The sequence below is a fragment of the Leptopilina boulardi genome, unplaced genomic scaffold (assembly GCF_019393585.1).
Source record: "Leptopilina boulardi isolate dan_hultmark-lab unplaced genomic scaffold, ZJU_Lbou_2.1 LbouV2_63, whole genome shotgun sequence".
NCBI lineage: Eukaryota > Metazoa > Arthropoda > Insecta > Hymenoptera > Figitidae > Leptopilina > Leptopilina boulardi.
In genome coordinates, this window is record NW_026138009.1 from 131,572 (window position 1) to 159,350 (window position 27,779).

Consider the following 27,779-nt stretch of genomic DNA (forward strand, 5'->3'; position numbering starts at 1 on the left):
ATTCACCTGAATCGAAAAGGAGTCTTTATTCCGAAGGTGGCACTTGTGCCAAAAAGACTAAGTTAACAAGTGTTAAAAGACTTATATTGTTAGCTATTGTATCGGATGTGAAAGAATCGTACGAAAATGTCCAATTATTACTCAATTTAACTAATATCAATAACATCTCGTTTAAGCTTCTTAGTGATTTCAAACTTCTACTTGTCATTAATGGTCAACAGACTGCGACTTCAATGGATCCGTGTCCGTATTGCTTTATTGCATTATCAGATTTGAAAGAAAATGAAGAAGACATTTCACCTGATAGTGAGGAGGATGATGAACCTAATTTGGAGCCGGAATGTTTAAAAGTGAGTAGCATTTACTTACGTTTAAAAACATACAGAGATTTGAAAAACGACTACCCCCACAGCACCGAAAATTTCCTGAAAATTTCCTAAAGATTTATTTGCAAACTTCGGAAACTTTAATTGCAAAGTTTAGAGAAAATTGTATAAAGATTTAAATGTCCAAAATGAGTAAATGTTTGGCGTAAAACTTGACGGAAGATTTAAATTAAATTTTCCAGAAATTTTCGACGCGAAAATTGAGTGAAGATTTAAATTAAAGTTTCGTGAAATGTTTGGCGTAAGAGTTGACTAAAAATTAAAATTAAATATTTATTAAAAATTTATACCGACAGTTCAGTGAAAATGTAATTTAAATATTCAGTCAATTTTTGTGACGAACATTTCCTAAAAATTTAAATTAAATTTTCAGAAAAGGTTGGACGAAAATATTTGTAAGAAATAAAGTTGTAGAGTGTGTGGAAGATTTTTTTTTTCAGTCAGATATCTGTAGTGTAGTGGTTAGGGTCTTTAGCTAGCGCGCGGCGAATGTAGGTTCAATCCCCAGCACCCCATAATTTGTTTTCAAAAGTACTTGCTCAACAAGCATGCAGTGCTTGATTCAATGTGAATCAAAGCAGAGCAACAATGTTTGTATATTATTTATTTTATTTTTAATCCCAGATAGTAAATTTTTTTTTTTGATAATAATAATAATAATAATAATAATAATAATAATAATAAAGATCTATCTATCTATCTATTTATCTATCTATCTATCTATCTATCTATCTATCTATCTATTATTATTATTATTAATATTAATAATAATATTAATACTTCTTAAATATTATTTTTGTATTTTTTACAAATATTTTCGTCCAACCTTTTCTGAAAATTTAATTTAAATTTTTAGGAAATGTTCGTCACAAAAATTGACTGAATATTTAAATTACATTTTCACTCAACTGTCGGTATAAATTTTTAATAAATATTTAATTTAAATTTTTAGTCAACTTTTACGCCAAACATTTCACGAAACTTTAATTTAAATCTTCACTCAATTGTCGCGTCGAAAATTTCTGGAAAATTTAATTTAAATCTTCCGTCAAGTTTTACGCCAAACATTTACTCATTTTGGACATTTAAATCTTTATACAATTTTCTCTAAACTTTGCAATTAAAGTTTCCGAAGTTTGCAAATAAATCTTTAGGAAATTTTCAGGAAATTTTCGGTGCAGTGGGGGTATGATCAGTTTGTGCTGGCAGGTGGAAAAAAGAAACTGGCAATGCAAAATTACAGTACTATCAATGTACCACTTGTCGAAGAAGATGATGATGCACTTGTTATTGAAAAATGTGTAATTCCTGAATTGCACATTTTACGAATTTTACACATTTGTAAATCATGTGTTTTGGAATGGATTGGTACCTCTACTTACAAAAGAAAAAGCGTTACTCTTGCCAAAGAAACTGAATATTTGTTCAAAGAATTATCATGGCGAAATTTTTTAAGGCAACGCTTGTAGAAAACTTCTAAAAGAATCAGATGCCCTTAATGATCCACAAATTTATTTAAATGTTGGCAAGTTTGCAGTAGTACCTTTTATTGCTACTATCTAAGCTATGAATAAAATTGTGGAATGTTGCTTTTCTACATCGACACCTGGACCGAATTTAGATGAATATGTAAAAGATTTGAAAACAGCTTACAAGAGTACAGACCTTTAGGTAACATTAAAGATTCACGTAATATTTGAGCATTTACAGCATTCCTTACATTTTCTAGATGGTGAGGGATTTGGGTTATGGTCAGAACAGTCTGGCGAGTCTGTTCATAGGGACTTTTTGAATGTCTGGAACCGCTACAAAATTAATGTAATAGACGATCCCTCCTATCAACATAAATTAAGAAACGCGGTAGTGGAGTATTCCTCATTACACATCTAAATTTTACATTGTAATCTTTGACAATTATTTATTAAAATTGACGTCGTTGGAAGTGTATATATATTTACAATGACTAAAATAAAATTATGACTTATTAAAAGAAAAGAAAAACAAGTTTTTAATGTCGAATATTATGATAATTATAAGTCGAAACGAAAACTTGCATCATATCTTTAGAAGTTACAATTATTTATTATAACGTTCTTATTTATTACATAATGATCTCCACAGTAAACATAAAAGTCATAACGTTTAGTTACACTTAACAAAGAATTTGATTAACAAAACCTGAAAAATACAAAAAAAATACAAAAAAAATTAAAAACAAAAAATACAAAAAATATAATGGAACCGCAGTACCATCACGTCCCCGTCGTGGTTCTGGGTTAGGCTGAGAATGGTACCAACAGAGTTTGAATTATCAAATAAGAAATATCATAAACTTAAGCGCAATAAGTTGTTGAGTTTCCCACAATATGATTTGTGAAAAATTCTGGGACTTTAGTTTCGTTTAAATATTCTAACTCACTTTAAAAGGTCTCACCGGATATTTTTTCTTTGTTCTACAACTACATAATATATCTTTTACTACCAAATTTATATGTTATAAATATGATTTCAACAATTATAACTGTAATTAACGTTCTTAAGTGTTTTAATAACTGCATAGTTTAAATAGATAAAGTACAAAAAATCGAAAAATTGTTTATTAGTGTTTTTCTACGAAATCGATCAGCTAGGACTTCACTAAAACAGATTTTGACACTATGAAATACCTAAAATAAAACTTCTTTTTTGTTGAGGACACCCGTGATAAGGCGCGTTGGATGCGGAATTACATCAGCTTTCAATTGGTACCTTCAGGATTGCAATAACTTTATTTATTTGTGAAATATTTCATTTTTTATTAACATTAATTAATTAATTAATATCTTTGCAAATTCATTTTATTTTAACATTAATCGTAGGAGATAATCTCGGTCTTCAATCCATGCTTGGATTTAATGAAAGTTTCAATTCAACATATTTCTGTCGGTTTTGCATAATTAAATTAAAAGACATTAATTCCATTTTTAAAGAAAGCGATTGTGAACAACGTACCATTGACAACTATAAAGAACACTTTGAATTAACAATGCCCTAGATATTTGGAATGCAAGAAGAATGTGTGTTTCATGAAATAGACGATTTTCATGTTACAAAAAATTTTGCTGCAGACGTCATACATGATTTTCCGGACGTAATTTGTCGTTACAATTTAGGTCTGGTCATTTACGATATTATTTATAAATTTGGTTTTATTTCTCTTGAAGAATTATTAATTTTTATTATAAAAAATGTGACCATTCGAATAAACCACCACCATTAAAAGAATCCCAAATAAAGAAAAAAGGCCTAAATTATGACTGACGCTGAAATGGTTATTCTTGTAAGATCAATAAGTCTAATTATTGGTGATGTAATAAAGCCTTCTCTAACGTGAGATTTATATTAACAGTTACAAAATTTACTGGCGATGGTTATGAATCCTGTTGTTCAAACATCAACTTATAAACCTTTGGCAACAGCAAATGAAGAATATTTACGACTTCATCACGAATTGTATTCTCATCAGCTAAAACCGAAAAATCACATTCTTCTTCATTATCCTCGCATTATGAATAAAATTGGTCCTATTACAAAAATTGGTATATTTGTTTCGAAGCCACCCATAGAATTGGAAAAGTAACAGCAAAAACTTCAAGTAGTCCCGTTAACGTTTGCACGACGATTTCACAAAAGCATCAACTTATTATTATTATTATTAACTTATTTATAAAATATAGAATTAATATTATCAAATCTTATAAATTAAATGTTATTTTGGTAAATGCACATATTCAGATAGATGAATTTAAATACGTTCAAATAATAAAAAATTAATGTTACTACATCTTATAAAATAAATGTTATTTTGATAAATGTACATCTTCAGACACTACTTATTGTTAGAGGGATTTTATTTCGCGGTCATATTACATACCACAGCTTGTTACGTTGGCTACACCACCTGTCGTGGATGCATGAGGAGGACGAAGGCCAAGCGGTTGCAGCTATGGAGCCAGTTGAGGATGAGTTGTACTGACAACGTTATCGAGACGTGACTGAATTCCTATACAAGTAGCAAGGTTGGAAAGCGATCGACAATAAATTGTATCGATTACCGCCCAAACCCTCTAATCGAATCAGTCATGGAGGATCTTCACGCATGGAGACTAGTAGTTACATTAGAAAAAAGATCAGAGGTTTTCGAGAAAGTACATTTAAATCCTCAAGCAGCCCACTTGGGCATCGACAAAACCCATAAAAGAGCTACTAGGTCGTACTACTGGCCTGGAATGTATAGATATTTGTCCAAGTGGGTAAAAGAATGTGATACTTGCCAAAAGATCAAGGTCGATCAAAGACCGGCAGCAGGATTAATTAGCCGCCGTAACATCCAGCAACCTTGGTCCGTGGTCGCGACAGATGTTATGGCTCCATGGCCACGGACGGTGTTGGTCTTTCAATACATGGTAATCTTTGAAGATCTCTATACCAAATGGATTGAGATAGCTTCACTGAGAAAAGCCAATGCCAAAGGTATCATAAATATATTTAAGGACTCGGTTTTAAATCGCCGGGGAACCTCGGATGTTGTAGTGTCGGATAATAGTACAGAATATGTCAACCAAGTATTTTAAGGGTTGACCGAAGAATACGGAATCCGACACCGTGAAAAGGGTAAACCGAGTCATCAAAATTTTGATCTCTGCATACATCGCAAAAGATAAAACGAAATGGGATATATATCTCAAGGGGCTTTCCATAAACCACGTGGTCCCCTTTTTGAAACTTTTTGACCTCTCCCTCCCCCTACGGGACCAAAAGTGGTTTTACACTGAACCCCCACCCCACTCCCCCCCTATTGTGACACGTGGCTTAAACGTTTAATTTTATTTTATCGCGTCGAGGCACTGTACATAAACAAATATCAGTATTTAATTTCTTTTATTGTAAGGGAAGAGTGCCGGTTGTGGGCACCCCTACGTAATTTTTGACAGCAAATAGATATTGCTGATCTGAATATGGTCAAACTTATATGTTGACAGAATCAAAATATCTTGAAAAAAATGAAGGAAAAAATAATTTTCAACTTTTCCTCCAAGTGTTTTAAATAGGTGTAAATTATTAAAAACAGGTGAATGCAATTTTTTTTATTCACACTGTTTACATTACATTTTGTGGTTTAATTTTGAATTTGACCACAAAATCAAAACTACATAAATTCCCTGGCGGATTGTATGATGCGAATGCTCCACGAAATTCGCAGAGCATTCGTAGAACACGAGATTGAGATTGAAATTCTGTCTAAAATGTATAAAAAATTATGAAATTGATAGTATAATTATTAAAATCAATAAGTTTTATGCATTTTAAGATGATTATTAACTATAATAATCTTGGTATTCATTCATTCATTCACTCATTCCGTCCGGACCCCTGCTGGGTTTTCGGTGACAGAGAAACGAACAAGTTATGGAGAGAGAAAGATATATCTTTATTTTGCAAATGAGGGTTCGCTTGATCTGTAATCTGTAATCTTGTCACGTCAAAAACAGTTTTTTTCAATTTTCTTTGTAAATAATGAATCAATATGGCTAAAATTTTTGGAGACAGTGTGTTGTCATAAACATGGTTTACATTTAAATTTTGGTCGAGTTTTTTTAAGTAGTTTTTCAGCAAATTAAAGTGTCCTACTGTTTAAACTGTCCCACTGTTTATCACTCTCCCCTACCTGTATTAGAGCCACAGAAAATTTTAATAAATAAATTTAAAAATTATTACCTGGCCCCTCAGAATTAATCTTTATTAACAAAGGCTCTATTGTCTAAGGATTGGTATTGTTTGTGGTAATTGTTCTGAGGGACTAATACTGGTATATACATATTTTTTTAATTTTTAAAACAGAAAAAAAGAAGAGTATGATTTTTAGGCGAAGATATTCTTATGTTATTTTAAATCCTCTAGATAGAGAAATGCAATATTAAATGAAAATGTTTATATGTTATATTCCTTGATGTGAGAAATAAAGATATACATTACCTCTTCAGTTTTTGACTTTTATCTATATATTTCCATGTGATGATACACGGAAAAAATTTCGAAACGTCAGACGTGCCGATGTCGATGTAAACCTACAGTACATTTCATTATGTACTCAGAGTTAATTTTCATTAACAAAGGTTCTATTGGCCAAGGGTTGGTACATCATTATTTTTCTATATAATAAATGTGTAAAAAGAAATTATTACCTGGGTCCTCAGAGTTAATCCTCATTAACAAAGGTTCTATTGTCCAATGGTTAGTTTTTTTGTGGTATTTGTTCCGGGGTTTTAATACAGGTATAAATACGTATATATTATGTTATTTAAAATGAACTACTAATTACTCATATAAGAGTGTCCTTTTTGCACTTATTGGCTGATCAGTAGTTACTAATTCATAGTTACTCATAGTTCTCTCATTCTTTTGGATATTTGGTAGTTTTATTGGATAAAAGGCAAAATTGGTTATATTGGATTAAAGTAAAAATTGGTTATATTGAATTAAAGGAAAAATTGGTTATATTTAGTAAAAGGTAAAATTAGTTGTATTGAATTAAAGGAAAAATTGGTTATATTTAATAAAAGGTAAAATTAGTTGTATTGAATTAAAGACAAAATTGGTTATATTTAATAAAAGGCAAAATTTGTTATATTAGAGAGAGTGAGCAAAAGGGTTAAAGATATTTAGATTTTCATGAATCAAAAATAAAATTAAACGAAGTATACTACGGCCAACATAAAAGAGTATGTTATTTTAAGTGATAAAGATTTAAAAATTATTGAAAATATAAATATATTGTTAAATTACATGCATATGTACAAATTTGAAGATTTATTAAGACAAAAATTCCAATTCTTTTTTCAATATGCAAAGTGCTTTTTATGTACAAATGCTTGATTTTATAGTCCCAATTAGAGAAGGTGATAAACATATTCAAATACTTTTTAGCGGTAATAACAATTATGGTCACTGAATTTGTGTCTACATATTACGATAGAGTAAGGCTTTATATCTGACGTTTCACGAGAAAAGGCACCTTATGATGAAAATTGTATATATTGAGTTTTTGACGTCAATCAATAGATTTTGAGTTGATCTTTCTAATGAAAGTGTCAAAAATGATTTTTATTTATTACTTTTTATGTAATTAACGATTAAACATGAGCATATTTTGTATTCTCAACGTCAGCTGTGAGAGGCAGTCATGAAAACCAGCCCCTCTACTTTCACACTATTACACTCGTTATGTCCGTGTGTTTCGCGCGCATCGTCCAGTCGAGTCTAACTCACGCATGTACGTAAATATCAATGTAGTAGTAAAGTAGTGGGGTTGTATTTCGATGCAGCGTCTCCACCAATCATCGACGCGCCACTTTAAATGCCTTTCCTGCAAAATTCGCTTTCAGACCATAAGGTCCCTTTTCTCGTGAAACGTCACATATTTTTGATAGCCTTAATGAGGGGTGTTTAAATGTGGATCAAATAAAATATTTAATTAGATTGTTCCCTTTCAAACCAACAGTAGTTTTTGAAGCTGTTGATCAACAACCTTTTGGTAGTCTTGAGTGTGGAGTATATGCAATAGCATTAGCAACATCTATATTATTTAACGTAATGCCAAACCGTGTAAATTATAAAACTCATAATAACAAAATAAGAAACCATTTTAAGTCAATGTTTGAAAATAATCGCTTAAATCATTTTCCGACAGTAAGAACGTCTCACAATAGGAATTCGATAATAGAGAATGATTAGAACCGTCTTTTCATAAATTGAACTCAGGAACATAAAAATTATATTTTTAGTAATTATATTCCCAGTAATAATATTAACAGAGTTCTATTAACACAAGATTTAAAAATTGAAGATTTCGATGAAAGTAAAATTCCACAGAATTATTTAGGTTTAATAAATGTAGAATGTAAGTTTTGTAACACGTTATATTTTTTGTGTGAAAGACCGTCTTATAGATACATCACGGAGGAATGTCCCCGTGAAGAGGACATTATGATATCGCCTGAATGTCACAAAAATATTCCCGGTTGATATCAGCTTGACATTCAAGCAATATTCCGTGCTACTTGGGTAGTAGATCCAAAATAAAGAAATTTTTTTTTACATTTCTAATATTCAATTTTTTTGAAAAAAAATGAATAAAAAATATGGTTAATGCACACTAGCAACGTAGTCGGCCGCTTGCGGACGACAAAGTTGCTAGTTGTTAAATAATTATAAAAATTTAATGTTTTTATTAATTTCAATCTATTACGGTTTATTATCAACATTTGTCGATAATCAATACAGCCGCGCTTTTTAGCAGGTAGGTGGCAGCACTCTTTTTTTCTTTTCTTTAAATTTTTTCTGTATTTTTTTTATCAAAAGCAAAACACTTATTTGTTAAACGAAAATATTGGTAAAAAAATGTATTATTTTATCAAAAAAATTAATATTTTAATAAAAAATATTGGTGAAAAAAATAAATTTTTTTATCAAAAAAAAAGTTGAAAAAATTAATTTTAAATGGAAATAATGGTGACAAAAATTTATTATTTTGTCAAAAAAATTAATATATTAATCAAAAATATTGGTAAAAAAACAATTTTTTATCAAAATTAAAGTTGAAAAAAATTAATTTCAAACGGAAATATTGATGACAAAAATTTATTATTTAATCAAAAATATTGATGAAAAATTTTTTTTATCAAAAAGAAAGTTGAAAAAAATTAATTTTATAATTTTAAAAAAATGTATTATTTTATCAAAAAAATTAATATTTCTCACGTAGGTGAGACGAAGACGAGTCGAGCCGAAAGCGAGCCAAGTCGAACCGAAGTCGCACAGACAGCGAGTATTGAAATCATCCGAACTTAAAAATTACTACGTGCGAGCCACATACTCTATTTTTTTCGCCATTGTTATGAAAAAGTGATACAATTTTAAAGAAATATATATATATATATATTATATATTATAAATTTTATATTATATATTATATATATTATTTTTTTTTTCGTTTATACTCCTGCCCTATTGGCATATTACGCACTCGACAAGAGTCCCCGAGATATACTTTTTATGGATGAAGCATAACCATTCTACAAATTTTTGCAAATTTTTAACCTAATGCGCCTACAGTGCGACTTTCGAAGATAGGAGTACTCGCATTTGCCTGGACCACCCGTCATTGGGATTTCTAGCCAGAGAAGAGGGAAACTGTAGAAAAACCTCTTCTGACAATGAGTACAACCGGTTTATCGACTGTCTTGCTTCGGCGATATACATCGGACAATTAATCGACAATGTATACCGTCGCACCTAGACGTCAAACCTCCCGCTCAGAATAGCTCATGTGTCGGAAAAATCCCCGGCTGACGGGGGGCGCGAACCTCGTTCGCTCAACCCGCAAAGCCTGGAGCACTAACCAACTGAGCTATTCCGTCGGTTATTATATATATTATATATTATGTATTATATATTATGTTTTATATATTATAAATATATTTATATATATATATATAATATATTAATTTTTTTTATTAAATAATAAATTTTTGTCATCAATATTTTCGTTTAACAAATAAGTGTTTTGCTTTTGATAAAAAAAATACAGAAAAAATTTAAAGAAAAGAAAAAAAGAGTGCTGCCACCTACCTGCTAAAAAGCGCGGCTGTATTGATTATCGACAAATGTTGATTCATTCTAAATAGATTGAAATTAATAAAAACATGAAGTTTTTATAATTATTTAACAATAATCATCTTCAAATGCATAAAACTTATTGATTTTAATAATTATACTATCAATTTCATAATTTTTGATACATTTTAGACAACTTTATCAATTTTTATCTTGAAAATGATACGGTAAAATTCAATAAAATTTGAACAACACATGTAAAGTGATGTCAATAATATATCTTAAAATTTTTTAAAAAATCTGTAGAAAATCGATTTTGGGATGAACCTCCTTAAAATTAATTTTTTTCAACTTTCTTTTTGATAAAAAAAATTTTTCATCAATATTTTTGATTAAATAATAAATTTTTGTCATCAATATGTCCGTTTGAAATTAATTTTTTTCAACTTTAATTTTCATAAAAAATTGTTTTTTTACCAATATTTTTGATTAATATATTAATTTTTTTGACAAAATAATAAATTTTTGTCACCATTATTTCCATTTAAAATTAATTTTTTCAACTTTTTTTTTGATAAAAAAATTTATTTTTGTCACCAATATTTTTTATTAAAATATTAATTTTTTTGATAAAATAATACATTTTTTTACCAATATTTTCGTTTAACAAATAAGTGTTTTGCTTTTGATAAAAAAAATACAGAAAAAATTTAAAGAAAAGAAAAAAAGAGTGCTGCCATCTACCTGCTAAAAAGCGCGGCTGTATTGATTATCGACAAATGTTGATTCATTCTAACTAGATTGAAATTAATAAAAACATGAAGTTTTTATAATTATTTAACAATAATCATCTTCAAATGCATAAAACTTATTGATTTTAATAATTATACTATCAATTTCATAATTTTTGATACATTTTAGACAAAATTTCAATGTCAATCTCGTGTTCCACGAATGCTCCACGAACTTCGTGGTGCATTCGCATCATACAATCCGCCAGGGTTGTTGGTCTTTTAAAAAAAAGGTGCATGTTCCGGTTGTGGGCACCTTTGTTTTTTTCAATTAATGCGTATATTTAATTAATCTTTTAACACCGAAGAAAAATTGATAGTAGGTATAAACTAATGAAACACCATACTAGGTGTTTTTAAAATCGCTGATTATAAATTTTATGTCGAATTGATAATTTGACAGTTGACAGCAGTTGATGCAACAGTCGAAGTTTCTAAAAAATAATTATATTTAACAAATTTGACGTTACCCACATAGCACGACTTCTTGCTGTCAGGTTACTGTAAGGATATCTGTAGAGTTTGTAAGGTTACCGTGTGAGCCTACAGTAAACTTAGGTCATCTTAAAACTTCCGCCATAACAGTAAGCTTATACAGTAAAGCTAAGGTAAGGTTGTTGTAAGCTTCTCGTAAGGTTACTGTAAGGTTGCTGTACGGTTACTGTAAATATAGAAAGTTATTAATAAATAAATTTTATTAATATTTATGCGCAGTAGTTTTCTATGGCACATACGGCTGCGCAGTAAATTTTATTTAACAAACCCTATTGGGGTTCATGAAGTACTTTACCAAATATATAATTTTTTATAAAAAAAAATTTGTAATATAATATATATTATAATATAATTATTTTTAATGTATTTTCATATTACTTTATATTAACAGTAACCTTACATCAACCTTACAGTAACCTTAAAGGAAGCTTACAACTACCTTACCGTGGAAGCTTACCACAACCTTACCATGTAAACTTACCACGACCTTACTGTGTAAGCATACCTTAGCTTTACTGTGTAAGCTTACTGTAAGGCGGAAATTTTAAGATGACCTCAAGTTTACTGCAGGCTTACACAGTAACCTTACAAACCCTATACAGATATCCTTACAGTAACCTCACAGCAAGAAGTCGTGCTATGTGGTTATTATTGTCATTTATATTTCATGTTCTAATGTTGGAATATTCTTGTGAGTTCGAAAAATATGATGTAATTTTTATTTTTTTCAATAATATTGATGCATTATTTATATTATAATATTTTTATAATTTTTTATATGAATATTCCCACAATATTCCAAAGAAATATTCTAGGGTGCCCACAACCGGGTACTACTTATTTTTCACTAAAAGTGATCACTTCTGTAAATTCTTAATAAAATCTTTCCAATTGAAGGAATCAATTTAGTTTTTTTACAGTTACCCCCCCCCTTACCTATCTTATCTATACCTACCTGCTACTGATACACACAAGTCTTATAATATGCATTTGGTTAAAAGTTCTGAGCCTCAAACAAAAGGGTGCCCACAACCGGAACTATTCCCTTACTATAGTGAAAAAGAAGGATACTAAAAATTAGATTTCATAAAGCTTAAAAGACTGTTTTTTTAATTTTATATTTATATTATATCAATGCGCATGAGCGCGATTAGTCCACATAAATTCGAAAAGAAATGTAAAATCTTAAAGTCACGTGTCTCGAAGTAAAACCCCTCCCACTCTCGTGGTCAAGAGTAGCATTTTACTGACACCCCCCTCCCCCTAAATGGGCCACGTGGTTTATGGAAGACCCCCAAAGTATTCAGATTCGAAAATAATGACAGTACACGGTTCAGCGGAAATTACACCGCTTACATAAAATTTGGATGCGAACCAAAGTTGGGCCAACTTTGACATTTACATGGTCCATTGGCCCATGGTTGGGCCAATCATGGGCTGCAGAGTTTAGGCAACCATCAGCTCAACTTTAACCTGGGCTTTGGTTGGCCTGACGGTCGGTAAAACTTTTCAAAATGTATTTTGAAGGACTTAAAATTTTTTGTTTGGCTAACTTTTGGGCCTTGGTTGGCCCGTCGGTATATATAAGGTCTGCAATAATAATGTGTTAATCGTTTAAATAATTCCATTTTTTAATGTTATAGTGTTGCTATTACTACCTTCTTTAAGTTGGGCCAACTTTGGGACCAGTTGTCGAGCTAACCTTTGAAAGTGATGGCTGGCACAACATACGCATTTCAAGTAGGACCAACGTTGGCGTCAGTATTGGGCTTATCGTCGTGCTCAAGGCCGACTGGTATGCCTGGGTCCTTAAGGACTATAACTCCCGATCTTAAAATGAGCATATCTACCCCCTAACGAAAGAACTACCGGCATGTTTTTACCGGCGGCGATTTGGCAAGCCGCCTCGCTACCGATGCACCATGGGTCGATCGCAGTCTGAAACCACTACGGTCTCACCCTGCCTCCGGACCGGACGAGGAGGCGTACTGCGTTCAAATTTCCCTCTTTAGTCGCCTCGTACGACACGCGATGGGATACGGGAAGACAAGTTCTCCGGTCGGACTTCCACGTCCACCTTGCACGGGGAGGGTCCCATTTCACATGGTGAACACCTGGCAGACGTAGTGCGTTCATACATTATCGGTAATGTCTCCGTCGAAGCGGTACTTCGCTAGATGGGTACAACCCTCCGCACCCCTTTTAGTCGCCTTTTACGACATGCAGTGGGCTACAGGCGCCCTATTCTGAAGCCGGGAGCGCCACGGCGACAACGTTGGCGTCAGTTGTCAGGCCAACTTATGAGGCCAATGGTTGGTGGAACGTTATAATTTGTATGGTTAGGCCAACCTTTGGCATGCGAAGTAGAGCCAACCATAGGAATAGTTGGCCAAACTTTTGGTCAACCAAAAATTCGCACCTGGGCTATAGTTTCAGCAGATGGGGAATTAAAAAACTCCCTTACTAATAGTACTACAAGAGCCAAATGGGAAATTTGGACCAATGGTTCAAAATACTATATATATGTAAGGCAGACAACATCGTTGCCATAGCATCAAGCTCGGAAAAACTAACATCAAACATTGCAATGAAATGGTATGCTGAAATTTATTTTACCAAATGCTGGTGAAAACTCTGTTCTTTTGTTAGATTCATTGTCTGGCCATTACTGATGATAATACTCCACATTACTACACAAACTTTAAAGAAGATGCTAATATGTCAGAAGCCAGGGGACACACTCTTAATTCAGAACCCCTATTGACAGGCCGCATACAATAACAACTGCTTTGCTCGGCCGGACGTTTTCGAGCGAGTCAAGCTGGATAAAAAGTTTAAAAAATTCAAACTCAAAATTTTAATTTTTAAAATGCTTTATAGAAAATAAAAATGCAAATTTTTTTCTTAATGAATTTTTTTCTGAGTCTAATATTTTTGTGAATAAATGTAAAAAGTCGAATAATTTCTTTTTCAAATTTAATTGATTTTTCAAACAAATCATCGTATCTACGATAATTATTAATTGACTTGGTTCAATCGGAATATATGGGCAAATCCAGGAAACTTTTAACTTTTGTGATTTTCGAATCGAACACTTAAAAATCTGAATTATTTTTAATTAAAACTTTGGGTATAATTTTTTTTTGCTAAATTATATACAACTGCATTTTTGCTTTAAACAGGTCAATCTATGGTGTGATCGAAACATTTTCATACATATATTTGAACACAAAAACGCAGCTTAAGGATTTTGAGTGAAATAAATTTTATTAAGTTAAGAATATGCTGAAAAAACTTTTTTGGAGTCTTTACCCCCTCTTATCTCAAAATTGTGACGTGCTAAGCAATTTTGGGTGCCAGAATCGTGCTCAGAAGACGAAAATACTTTGGAAACCACTCCGATATCAAAAATAAAAAAAGTTGAATTTTTCAATTTTATATGTAATTTATTAACATTAAAGAGTTTAAAGAGTTAAACATTGACGGCGTGAGCTTAAAATGAATCACGCATATGAATTTGTAGTGCTAAAATGTACTTAAACGTGTATACAAAGTGACATCAATATGCCTGCAAATTAAAAAAAGAAATTTTTTTTTCTTAAAAGTTAAAAGTTTCGTGGATTTGCCCATATACACTAGGGTGGTCCTTATTTCCAAATTTTTATAATTCCTGGCCAAAATTTTTGATTTTGAGTGAAATAAATTTTATTAAGTTAAGAATATGCTGAAAAAACTTTTTTGGAGTCTTTACCCCCTCTTTTCTCAAAATTGTGACGTGCTAAGCAATTTTGGGTGCCAGAATTGTGCTCAGAAGACGAAAATACTTTGGAAACCACTCCGATATCAAAAATAAAAAAAGTTGAATTTTTCAATTTTATATGTAATTTATTAACATTAAAGAGTTTAAAGAGTAGAGTTAAACATTGACGGCGTGAGCTTAAAATGAATCACGCATATGAATTTCTAGTGCTAAAATGTACTTAAACGTGTATACAAAGTGACATCAATATGCCTGCAAATTAAAAAAAGAAATTTTTTTTTCTTAAAAGTTAAAAGTTTCGTGGATTTGCCCATATACACTAGGGTGGTCTTTATTTCCAAATTTTTATAATTCCTGGCCAAAATTTTGTTCGAAATGGAAAAAAGAGATACGAATTTTTTTATTTTGATATTATTATTATTATTGAGATATCTCAAAGCCCTTGAATTATTCCATGTATTTTAAATGGAAAAAAACCCTTTTTTAAATTTGCTATAAAACCGTTAAAAATAAATATTTTTCGACCGGATATTTTTGTTTCTCTTCTCAAAGGTTCAAAGAATAACACCAAAAAAATTGTTTCTAAAATTTTTATTGTTTATTATTGTTTAACGCTTTCACTGTCTTTGGAAAATACACCATGAATGACCAAAATTGCCCAGCAAAACCAGTTCAACTAATATTCATGAAACTTATTATTCAAGGGTTTTTGAGGTCGCTGATTATGAATATGACATAAGTTTTGCGAAATTTAAAATGGCGAACATAATTTTTTTTATCTGCTTTGCTTGAGAAATGTTACTCGGGGGTTTTCGGTGTCGCTGATTACGAATCTATCATTAGTATTCCTAAATTCATAATGGCGGATCCAAAATGGCAAACATTTTTTTTTAATTTATCAGATTTGCTTGAAAACTGTTACACGTGGGATTTTGGGGTCGCTCCCTACTGAAAATCCCCACATGGAAAACCACATAGGATCCTATGTCAAAAACTATGTAAAACCCCACTTCCATAAAGGAAACCATATGGTTTCCAATATAAATCCCTATGGGAAATTGAGGCAGGATTTGATATAGGTAAAAATTCAAAACGTTTTCCCATTTTAAATCCCATGTTAAGTACCAAGTGAAATCCTTTATCATTTTTTTGAAAAATTTTCCCATGTCAATCCCTAAGTAAAATCCGTTATGATTTTTTTAAAAAAATTTTCCTATAGCAAATCCTAAATCAAATCCTCTTGTGCGTAAGAGAAAAATCCTCACATAGGAAACTATATGGGAATTCACAGGAGAAACCACATGATATCCCATGTGGGAAAGTTATACGAAAAAATAAAAAAGGATTTGACATGGGAAAATTTTTCAAAAAAATGATAAATGGTTTTAGTTAGGGATTGATATGGGATTTGACATAAGAAAATTTTTTAAACAAATGATAAAGGATTTCACTTTGGGACTGATATGAGAAAATTATACTATCTAATTGAAAAAGGATTGTAAAAACATGGGATTTGGCATGGGAAGTTTCAATATAGATGTAGATTATCATTATAGTTCAAAAGTTACGCCACCAGTTGGTGAAATTTTTTTCTCTCACAGTTAAGATCAGTCTGGCATACTATAAAAGCTGAGACTAATTCAGCTACGCCGGTCCAAAGCCCGGGACTCCACTTGTGGAAGAGGAGGGTATACACGGAGAACTTTGAAAGAAAAGAAAGGAAAAGTGGTAAAATAGTTGACTGCTCGGGGGCTGTTCCCCTCTGCGGCCGATCAGACTCTTGTCTGTTCTTCCGGTCCTTGCTCCTGCATCACGGAATAGGGGATAAAGATGGATCGCTTAGCTGTGCGAGTTAGAAACCTTGTATCTTGACATTCGGTGCCCAAATGGAGAGCGATGACCACTGGGGACAGGCCTAAAACCTTGTGGCCTGGAGGTTCCAGCGACCCTATGCAGGAATGTCCGTTAAATTGGTCTTGCGGAATGGGGAAGCTGGTCATCCAACTCCACTGAAATGGAATGTAGGACTTTTGGACCGGTTGAGCACCAGGTTTCCGTTCTGCGGCTGATGGGGTCGGTTCCCCGAGTAGACTGCTGTTAACCCCTTCGACAAGTCACTTCACAAACATTTACACTTTTACATTTGTTTTACATACGCATGTAAGTTACATACATCACCACTACATTCACGGACCTCCGCGCACCCTGCCTCGTGGGGCAGTGCATTACGGAGGTTTCACACGACACTATACACACACAAACTACACACTTACATGCTAGGGGAAGGAACCCCGATAAAAAATACAACACTTTTTTAATGAAATGGAAAGTTCCAAATTAAATAACAAAGTTACCCAGCAGGGGAAATCGGTAGCCCCAGTGGCGGCGCTGTCCCAGGGTGCGCAATCAGGCCCTGGAGGGTCGAAATCCAACGACTGAACTGAATCATCGGTGGCTCATTTGGCCAATGAGTCATTAAATGCCTCAAGCTTGAGAAAGGTTAATGATGAAAAGATGGAGACGGGGTGCAAAGAGCCTCCTGCCTTCATCGCTGAAAAATGAAAAAAACGGAAGATGCAGAGGTGCGGGCTGCTTCCCCGGAAGTCGAAGGATGGCGTGCCATTCTTAGATTTTTGAAGAAGCAGTCCGAGGTTGTTGAGCACTTCGTCGAAGCACTGAAGACAGTGCGAGATGGGATGTTCAAGAACAAAACGAAGGAAGTGAACAACGGTACCAAAGAAACTTACCTGTATAGTAGGAGTCTTCGAGGCATAATAAAAGATGCAAATGAGAAGGGAGTGAGATTCTTATGAAATTTAGAGGAAGCTGACTCTCTCTCTCTCTCAAAAGAGAAATCGGATATCCTTTTGGTTCTAAAAAGAGGCAGGATCTCTCTGGTTTCAGAGGTTCCCTGGCCACAGCTCTCGAAGAAAAGGCGAAGGTGAAGAAGCAGGGCTTGCCCAGTTTACTGAAAGCTGCTTCAGGAACTAAAGTCCCTAGCTAAGATTTCTCCAAGTTAACCTCAGGAAAGGAAGAGTCGCGCAAGATCTCTTGATGCAGACTGCCAGAGAGAGAGGAGCTGATGTGCTGCTTTTCAGTGAGCATTACAAGATGCTGGGATTCTCTGTCTGGTTTGATGATGCATCAAGAAGATCAGATATATAGGTGTGAAACCCGGAAATCACCATCGGTGTCTTCCTGGAGACAGATAAGAGGTTTGTTTGGGTAGAGGTGGCAGGTGTACGTATCTACAGTTGCTACTTCTCCACAAACGATCCCATTAGAAAGTTCGATGCCGAGATTCAAGCTCTTGAGGAAAGCTTTAGAGCTTTCGTCGGTGATTGACTTTAACAGTAAGTCGCTGGAATGGGGAGAAAGCAACGAACCGGATGGTCGCAGCGAACGATCTAGTGGTGATGAACCGGGTTCGTCAGGTCACGTTCAGGCGCGGGGTAGTAGGGTCGATCATCGATTTGACAATCGCGTCGCTTCTCGAGGCACGCAGAATAAAAGAGTGGAGCGTTTTGGACGAAACGATCATGAGCGACCACCAGGAACAATAGACTGCAAGATAACAGCAAGAAGCCCTCCTGGAATCTCAGAAGACTAAATAGGGAGAAATTAGAGGAGTCTCTAACCGAGTCTCGGTTAATCAGGAACTCGGCCTAGAATTGTACCCTGAAGGAAGATTTGGTCGCAGCCACACTCAACGATTCTGGGAGGACCAGGAAGACTTATCGATTAATCAGCGGACAAATTGGATGATATACTATTGTGAATCTTCAGCATGGTGATATCATTGTAATTCGACGGCCATAAATGTAAGTTGTTCGATCGTATGCGTCTGAATGATCTCGGAGAATGAATGTATATTGTTGAAATTATAATAGAAGGTTCCACTTAATAAAATTGACAATTTGATTAATTTTAATTGATTGATTTAATTATTTTTGTTTAATAAAAATTCTAATTGGAAAAAATGTATTCCACGCCACCACAAACTGTGGTGCACTCTCCTCATTACCTTAGAAGAAAAAGTGCGTGAGGCGAGGCGACTTATTACCGCGGCGTGCAGGAACTCAATGCAAGCAGGAAAGAAAAACTAAGAAAGCTCTGTACTGGTAAAACGACGAACTAGCCCGTCTAAGAAGAGAATGCCATACAGCGAGGAGGAAGTATACCCACTCTAAGGGAGCCCTCCTGCTGCTAGAAGAGTGGCATAAAGCCAGGCAGATCTTCAAACAGGCGGATCTTCCTGATCGGAGAAGCAAAAAATGACCAATAGGGGTTGGGTTTTAGAGTCGTTTCTAAAAAATTAGTTTCGCGGCAAAGAAACCACCGGTCTCGACAATCCGATTTGGGTCTGAAAAATCATACGGGCTTTGTTCCCCCATGTGGAATCTAGCCCCGAGAGGACTATACTCACTGTGTAGTATAAAGGGAAGAACTCTTCACACTAGAAGAGCTTAAAAAGGTGGCAAAGACGTTTAAAATGGTAAAGCTCCAGGCAATGATGGAATACCCGACGAGATCCTCAAAGAGGTTATCACTGTGTATCCGGAGCTACAACTCGACGTCTTTAATACATGTCTGGAGTGTGGAAATTTTTTCAGTAACTGGAAAACACAGAAGTTGGTCCTCCTTAGGAAGGAGGATAAAACTCTAGATAAAGTCTCATCGTTTAGACCAATTTGTTTATTAGATACGATGGGTAAACTTCCAGAGGAAATGATTCTGGAGAGACTACAGAGAATTCTGGTAAGCGAAAGTAGCCTATCCGAAAACCAGTTTGGCTTTAGGAATGGCCGGTCAACGGTAGACGCGATTTTATCACTTGTTGAAAAGAGAAGTAACGTCAAATTAAGGAAGAAGAAGGAATTTTGCGCACTCGTAGCCATAGACATTCGAAACGCGTTCAACTCCGCGAGATGGGATATTAGTATTGAGGCGATAAAACGTAAAGGTGTGCCAACCTATCTGTTGCGAATGATAGATGACTATCTCGGCGACAGATGGGTTGTGTACGAGAGCGATGCATGTCATATCAAAGAAGAGATGACATGCGGAGCTCCCCAAGGTTCGAAGGTAGGTCCAAGCGTATGGAACGTTATGTATGACGGTTTCCTCAGGTTGGAGAAATCCTGCTGCTCGGCTGGGTGCACGGGGGAGACCTTAACTGGCACTCCTCTTTCTTCCACTGGTACTCACTTAAAGATTTAGGTCAGAGAGAGAAAAGGTAAGGAAACTTCCACTGGCGATGTATAAAGCTTGAAGCAGTTCCGCGAGTGGAGTTAAAGTCTCAAAAAAGTGTGTGGTTTTTAGTGGGTCGGCCAGAACAAAAGTGGTCATCCCCACATAACCTGAGAGTACGGGCTGCAGGTATCTGACTTGGGAGTAGCCTGCAGGATTATGCAGATTTTCCACTTCCCTCGTAAAAAAATAAAATAAATAAAAGCTGAGACTCTAACTCAGAAATAAAGCAATTTTTTTATTTTCAGATGAATTGCAGTAATATCATTTGATATTTAATTAAATAATTTCTAATTTTTGTAAACTGCCGCCTGCATAAAGTATCCAACTGAAAATTCCTGAATAAAATACTATATTGTTTCCAATATATAAATCCATGTGAAATCTAAGGTTGAAATTTCAGAATCTACATGAAATCGTGTTCCATTTCCCATATGGTTTCCCATGTGGGGATTTTCAATAGGGCGTAAGAGGATTTGACACTGTATTTGACATGGGAAATTTTTTCAAAAAAATGATAAAGGATATCACTTGGTATTTAACATGGTATTTGATATGAGAGAACGTTTTGAATTTTTTTCCTATGTCAAATCCTGTCTCAATATCCCATGGGGATTTATATGGGAAACCATATGGTTTCCTTTATGGAAATAACGTTTTACATAGTTTTTGACATAGGATCCCATGTGGTTTTCCATGTGGGAATTTTCAATAGGGCTTATTACAAATCTGTCATTAGTGTTTTGAAATTCAAAATGGCATATTGGATCCGCCATTTTGAATTTTGCTGGGGTACCTAGACACCTCGGTTACTCCTTCTAGGGTTAATAATCTATTATCAGATTCGTAAGGGAACTTACTTAAATTACGTAATCCGACTATTAAATCTGTCACTTATTAAAAATAATATTTATTTGAGTGTCAGTAAAGTTTACAACACAGAAAAACATAGATCAGAAAATTCATAATCCCTTTTTTTGTGTTATCTTATTCGTTTTGTTTTCAAGTTTGTCACGTTTTCAAAATCTGTAGTCATAAAAATTATTACTAAATATGAAAATTGTAAAGTTTATGAATTTACGTTTAGAGTACAATTATTATAATGAAAGCAAATTGCTTTGGAAAAAGGTATCTATAAAACTTTATGGTAAATGTCTAAATTCCAAATTGACCATTTGTTAATCCTTAACAATGAGTTACCTGAACCTTTAAGGGGAGGTTACGGAAATTTTGTTTTAAATAATCGATTTTTTTTCATTTTTGATTAGTATAACTATTTAAGAACAGGGTTAAATTAGTCTAAAGTATTTCCAAGGTTTCTTTTTTATTACATGGTTTTTACCAGACTGATTCGAGTGTTTATAATATAAGAAGCCATTAATATGAGATTTTAATTAAATTATTTCTGCCATAATTGTGTACAAGAATATACCCAAGTAGCACGTAATATTATTACAGCAATATTACCCGGTAACATTATTGTAATATTACAGTGATATTAAAATGTCCGCCTCATGGTAATATTACCGGATAATGTTTTTGTAATATTACACGGTAATATTAAGGCATTATTACTGTAATATTACAGTAACATTACAGTATTATTATACCGTAATATTAAGGTAACAATACACAAGAATATTGCAGTAATATTAGAAGAATATTATTTCACGAAAAAAATGTACCCAACCGTGGAATCGAACCCCGAACTAAAGGCACACAAGTCCAGAGTTTTACCAACAAGCCACACATTTTAATATCACTGTAATATTCCAGTAATATTACCGGATAATGTTACTGTAATATTACAGTAATATTACGTGCTTGTTGGGTAGAACTTTGCACCGAATAATTTTTACAGCTGTCTGACAGCTGCAATTTTATTTTTTAAAGGAATGCAACATGAAGTTGCTCTTGTCAGTGGAATGTGTTTTGTTTGAAATTTTCAGACAACAAATAAACATTGTTAAAAATTGATTTTGGAAAAATAATTTTTTGGAAATTTTGGTTTTGGAAAAATTTCTTTTTGTAAGTTTTAAATTTTTGAAAAAATGGTCATTAATAAAATTCTTTTTGGAAAAAACAGATTAGGAAAAATTATTTGGAAAAAGTGACCCTCTACCCTAAAAGTCTTCCTTATCATGATTGGATCACAAGATCCAACTTTTTTCTTTTAGTTACAAAAAAATTACAGAAAATTCTTACAGTTGTTTAGATCTTACATCTTCTTTTAGAATAGATCTTGCTTTATACCTAGAAAATCTTACCAGTATCAACAATCACATCGATGAGATCCATGCTCTTGGCGAATGCATCCCTCAGATTGATATGATGAAAGGACACGATGCTGCCCTCTCTTTTCGCCCTCTCGAGTGCTTCTCGACGTTTGAGTGCTTTTTCTCGCCTCATCTGGTTTTTGTAGAATTCAGCAAAATTATTGACGATAATAGGAATGGGTAACGCAATTACCAGGACACCACAAATGCAACACACACTGCCAATAACTTTGCCAAGGGGAGTTGTTGGGTAAATGTCACCATACCCAACGGTCGTCATGGTGATACCTGCCCACCAGAACGTCTCCGGAATGCTTATGAATTTAGTGCCTTGCTCATCTTTCTCAGCAAAATACGCTAAGCTAGAGAAGATAAGCACCCCCATCGCCAGGAACAACATGAGCAGGCCTAACTCCTTGTACGAATTACGGAGCGTAAAACCTAAACTCTGAAGTCCTGTCGAATGACGAGCCAGCTTCAGGATTCGCAGGATCCTCATGATCCGGAAGATCTGCACGACCCGGCGCACATCTTGGAACTGGTCGGTAGCGTTCTTGTTGGTCTCCACTAGGAAGAGGGATACGAAGTAAGGCATAATAGCTAGTAGATCTATAACATTCAGTCCACCCTTGAAGAATTTCCATTTATCCGGTGATGCGCTGAATCTCAACACATATTCTAGAGTGAACCATGTGATGCATACAGCTTCCACCATTGCGAGTTGTGGATTATCTTGAAGGTTTCCCTTCTCATCTACTTGCATACTAGGAATGGTGTTGAGAGTTAGTGCGATCGTTGAAAGCACTATAAATAGTATTGATATCACAGCTATCACCTGCAATGTCACGCAAGTTTATAAAGAATATTATTACTACATACATTTTGCGGAGTTCAATGTGCAGATGAAATTATAATTTTTTTAATAATATTAATATTTAATTCTTGCTGTATTTTACGAAGACAATTAGATACATCGTATTTAAACAGATAAAATGTGCTTAAGATTTTTACAATAATTTCTATTCAAAACTATCTTTTTAGATATAAAAGATGTGGAAACAAATGTTCGTTTCCTAGAAATAGAATTTAACAAATATATAAATCACACTATATTTCATACAATTCAGTCATACACTTAATTAAGTATCCTTCCAAACCCCGCTCCCTAATCAGATTTAAATTTTAACAAATTGTTTGACAAAGTTATTTTATCATTTGAATAAAGTACAAAAAATATTAATATTTTTAAAACTTTTTTCATTATATATTAATATTACACTAGTTGTCATGACTATAATATTTTAAAGAAACGTTCTCAAAATTTTAAAGGTACCGTAAAATGAGGTAAAGTCGGCCGGCGCTTTAAACACTTAAATATTGTATTTCATTTATTAATTTACATTAATTCTAACTACATTTTTAATAAAACTCGGATTTCTTCTGGAAAAAAGTAATAGTTAAACTTTAAAACGATTTAAAGCGCCGGCCGACTTTACCCTTAAACGCCGACTTTACCCCATTTTACGGTACTATCTAGTTTAGAAATGACAAAAAACACACTTTTTAAAACTTTATTGTAAAAAGTATTAAAGTTATTAAAAAAAATTTAGTTGGACATTGTCACATATTACGTGGAGAAAAATAAAAAAAAATGGGATATATTTAGTTTATTTTGGTAGCTCTAGGTGCAGTCCAGTCAAGTTAGCATTTTTAGATGTTTTAACTCAGGGCCTCAATTTTTTTTGCTTAAACCCTTCATTTTGGGGTATAAATAAAGTACCTAAATTTGGTACTTCGAACTCCTATCAGAACCTAACGTTTTTTTAAGAAATAGGTGCAAAAAATTATTTTTTTCAAATTGCCGCCTTCCATGACATTTTAGCATAAAAATAGTTCTTATAAAAAAGAAAGTATATAAAATTCTGGGGTAATTTGATAAAAAATGAACTCTGTAGCTCAAAAATTGACCGAGATATAGCTTCCGCAAAAATCCCATTTTTTGAGATTATAGCCAAAATATGGTATTTTTCAGTTTTTCCAATATAGCTTTGAAACAAATGATTTTCTTGAAAAAATGACCAACAGGAAAGTTAAAGCTGACAAAATTTCTGACAATTTTCAAAAAAGAACAAAGCAATAGCTCTAATAGATTCCGAGATACAGTCTCTCAAAGTTGACGCTTTCGAGATTTTACATAAAATCTCATTTTATTACCATTCTATGTAAAATCGCAAAAGGGTCAACTTTGAGAGACTGTATCTCGGAAACTATTAGAGCTATTTCAATTCAATTTTTGAGCTACAGGGTTAATTTTTTTATCAAATTGCTTAGAATTTTATACACTTTCTTTTTTTATAAGAACTATTTTTATGCTAAAATGTCATGAAAGGCGGCAATTTGAAAAAAATGATTTTTTGCACCTTTTTCTTAAAAAAATTTTAGGTTCTGATATGAGTTCGAAGTACTAAATTTAGGTACTTTATTTTTACCCCGAAATTAAGGGTTTAAGCAAAAAAAATTGAGGTCCTGAGTTAAAACATGATATGCCTTGTTTTTCGACTAATTTGACTGTACTAGTGGCTTCTTCATAAAAGTTACCTTTCTTGGTGTAGGTACTTCTTTTCATACTTCCTGTAACACATAAAAAAGCACCTCTTGGGAAAAAAGCCACCTGCAACTGCAAAAATGAACTAAATATACTCCAAAAAAGTTTTTACTGCTCTCCAGGTTATGTGTAACAATGTCCAAAACGAATTTTTGCTATACTGTTATACTTATACTGTTTTACAATAACATTTTTAAAAGAAGTGCGTTTTGGTCATTTTTAAGCCAGGAAGTACTTTTAACAGAAAAAGATTATTATTTTTGATCAATCGTAATACTACTTTTCGGGGTACTGTCTCAGGAATTCAAAAAATTTTGGAATTTTGTTAGTTTTCTTGAAATTTACAAATGTGTATCTGTTCTATTAATTTATATAATAATACTTTTTACATATTTTAATAATGGTAGGTAGAAGATGCTTGTATTACTAAAATATAAACCCTAAGTTTGTTCAAATATAACGAAAAAAGTAAAAGCTATGACGTGTCAAGTAAAAACACACTTCAGATAATATTTCCAAGACGATTTTTGGAAAAAAATAAATGACATTTTCGTTTTCAGCGACGACGCATTTGACTAAAAAGATGTACTTAGCACACTTGGTGCATAATATGCTAATAGCTTAATTTATTCCATTATATTTCGAATGAAGTCTTTATCGAATATGTTAAAAAATTACAAAACTTTTCTGCAATGATTTGGAAAGAATTAGGCAACCTTAACTGAATCATTGGAAAGACCTTAACGGTAACTGTCTTTTTTCTACAGTACGTGAAACGAAATACTCACAAGAAGATGGTTGCAAATCAGTTTAAAGAAAAACATTGAAATGAAAGAAACAGTGTATATTTTTGGTAGGATCTTGTTCAAGATTAAAAAAGATCTCAATAATTATCACTGTAAAGTGTTCTCGATTTACATGATGAAGGAATCTCATAACTGGTTTTCATTAAGTGCGAAGAAGAATTTCAAATATAATTTTCTCTATTAAACGATGATAGATGCACGAAATCTAAAGAAGAATCATAAAATTTAAGAACACGCTGGCTAGTTACAGTCCAGGACACCAAATAATAAGAGTTTTAGAAAAAAATAATTATAATGTCTTATTAAACAGCAGATGCCATTTTACGGGTACAACATCTGTTAACAAATTGTATTGAATTTCAGCTAACTAAAAAAATATTAGCAAAATTTAATAGTTAAACAGTTTACGAAGGCATTTTTAACAACGATATTTATTTATTTATTTATTGTAGTATTTACGGGCTAGAAGCCCTTTTGTACAAAGTACTTAACAAATAATATAAAACTAAATAACATTTTAACAGAGACAGAACAAAGCTAAGAGAAAAAAAAAAATTCAATTGATGTTACTATTATTATTGTTTGTGCCAAGTCTGTTAATTTAGATCCGCATAATTTACTAATTGATGTGGCAGAAATGTCCAAATCGCTATCAATAGTGTTAGATAATTTACAGATCAAAGTAAAAGTTGCGATTTGAATTTGGATGCATAGAAAGTAAACAATAGATAAAAATAAAAAATTAGACCAAATGTTCCATTATCACCACACCTAATTTTATACTAGAAATTATCAGGTGATGTTACATGGTCACTAAAATCCCTCTTCCACAAAATTTGAGAATCCAGTTTAGTTCCTATGAAAACGAAGGAAGAGAGGGAGAAGCAAAGGAAACAGTCTGTTCGGATAAGTCTACTGAGCCTAAGTTTGTTTGCTCGATGAACTGCTGGAACACTGCGAGAACACGATATTATATTTATTTCAAATAAAAATAATCTTTAACAATTACATTTTTTAACTTAAAAGACGTATCTGAACGAAGAAGGCGATGCTTGTCAAAAATAGTTAAAACATCCAGATTTCTTATTTCAAATGACTAAAATTATTTAATTTTCAGACTCGGAGTGATCTATAACTTTCTTGCTATAATTGAAAATAAGTTTTGTTTTGTTTTTTATGAATGCAATTATATACTATATATATGCATAGAAATAATATAGTCGTTTATTTTGGGAACACGACCAATGCAAAGATAGTGAGAGATCTTCCTTGAGGATAACAAGAAATTCAACCTTAATGTCTTGAGTGGAGTTGGTGTTTTATTTAGTGCCTATTTGCTATTTATTTGCTTATTAATTGATGGAAATATTATTTTTGTACTATCTCCGAACATGTTGACGCTAGTTGTAAAGCGTATTACCATGCTGATAGATTTGAAGTAGACTTGTAAATTTCGTCTCAGGAAGACATTTACATCAGTTGACTTATCAGATGTAGGCCTGGTACTTCATTTCAATTATATATAAGTTTTAAGATGAATTAAAATTTATAAACTATCACAGAATTTTCTCCAGAAGTGATGTGTACAAAAGATCGCCGCCCAACCTAAAGGCACGAAAAATGGAATAATTAAAAAAAATTTATGCAAATATTAAAGATACGACTTTTATAATATCATATTGCTTTAGAAATTTGAACTGCCCCGAATTGCTTAATGTCTTCATCATTTTTAAATATTATTTGACGTCTGACTGTG

The 27,779-nt window shown here is 33.0% G+C and overlaps 1 protein-coding gene across 2 annotated transcripts in view; it reads right to left on the reverse strand.

Moving 5' to 3' along the window:
- Window positions 1-27,779, reverse strand: part of LOC127290374 (potassium voltage-gated channel protein Shab) — a 154,097-nt gene that overhangs the window by 75,497 nt on the left and 50,821 nt on the right. For both annotated transcript variants that reach the window (XM_051318880.1, XM_051318879.1), the window contains exon 3: window positions 22,604-23,447. In XM_051318880.1, coding sequence (XP_051174837.1) covers window positions 22,604-23,447 — 844 coding nt within the window. The remainder of the gene's footprint in view (window positions 1-22,603; window positions 23,448-27,779) is intronic.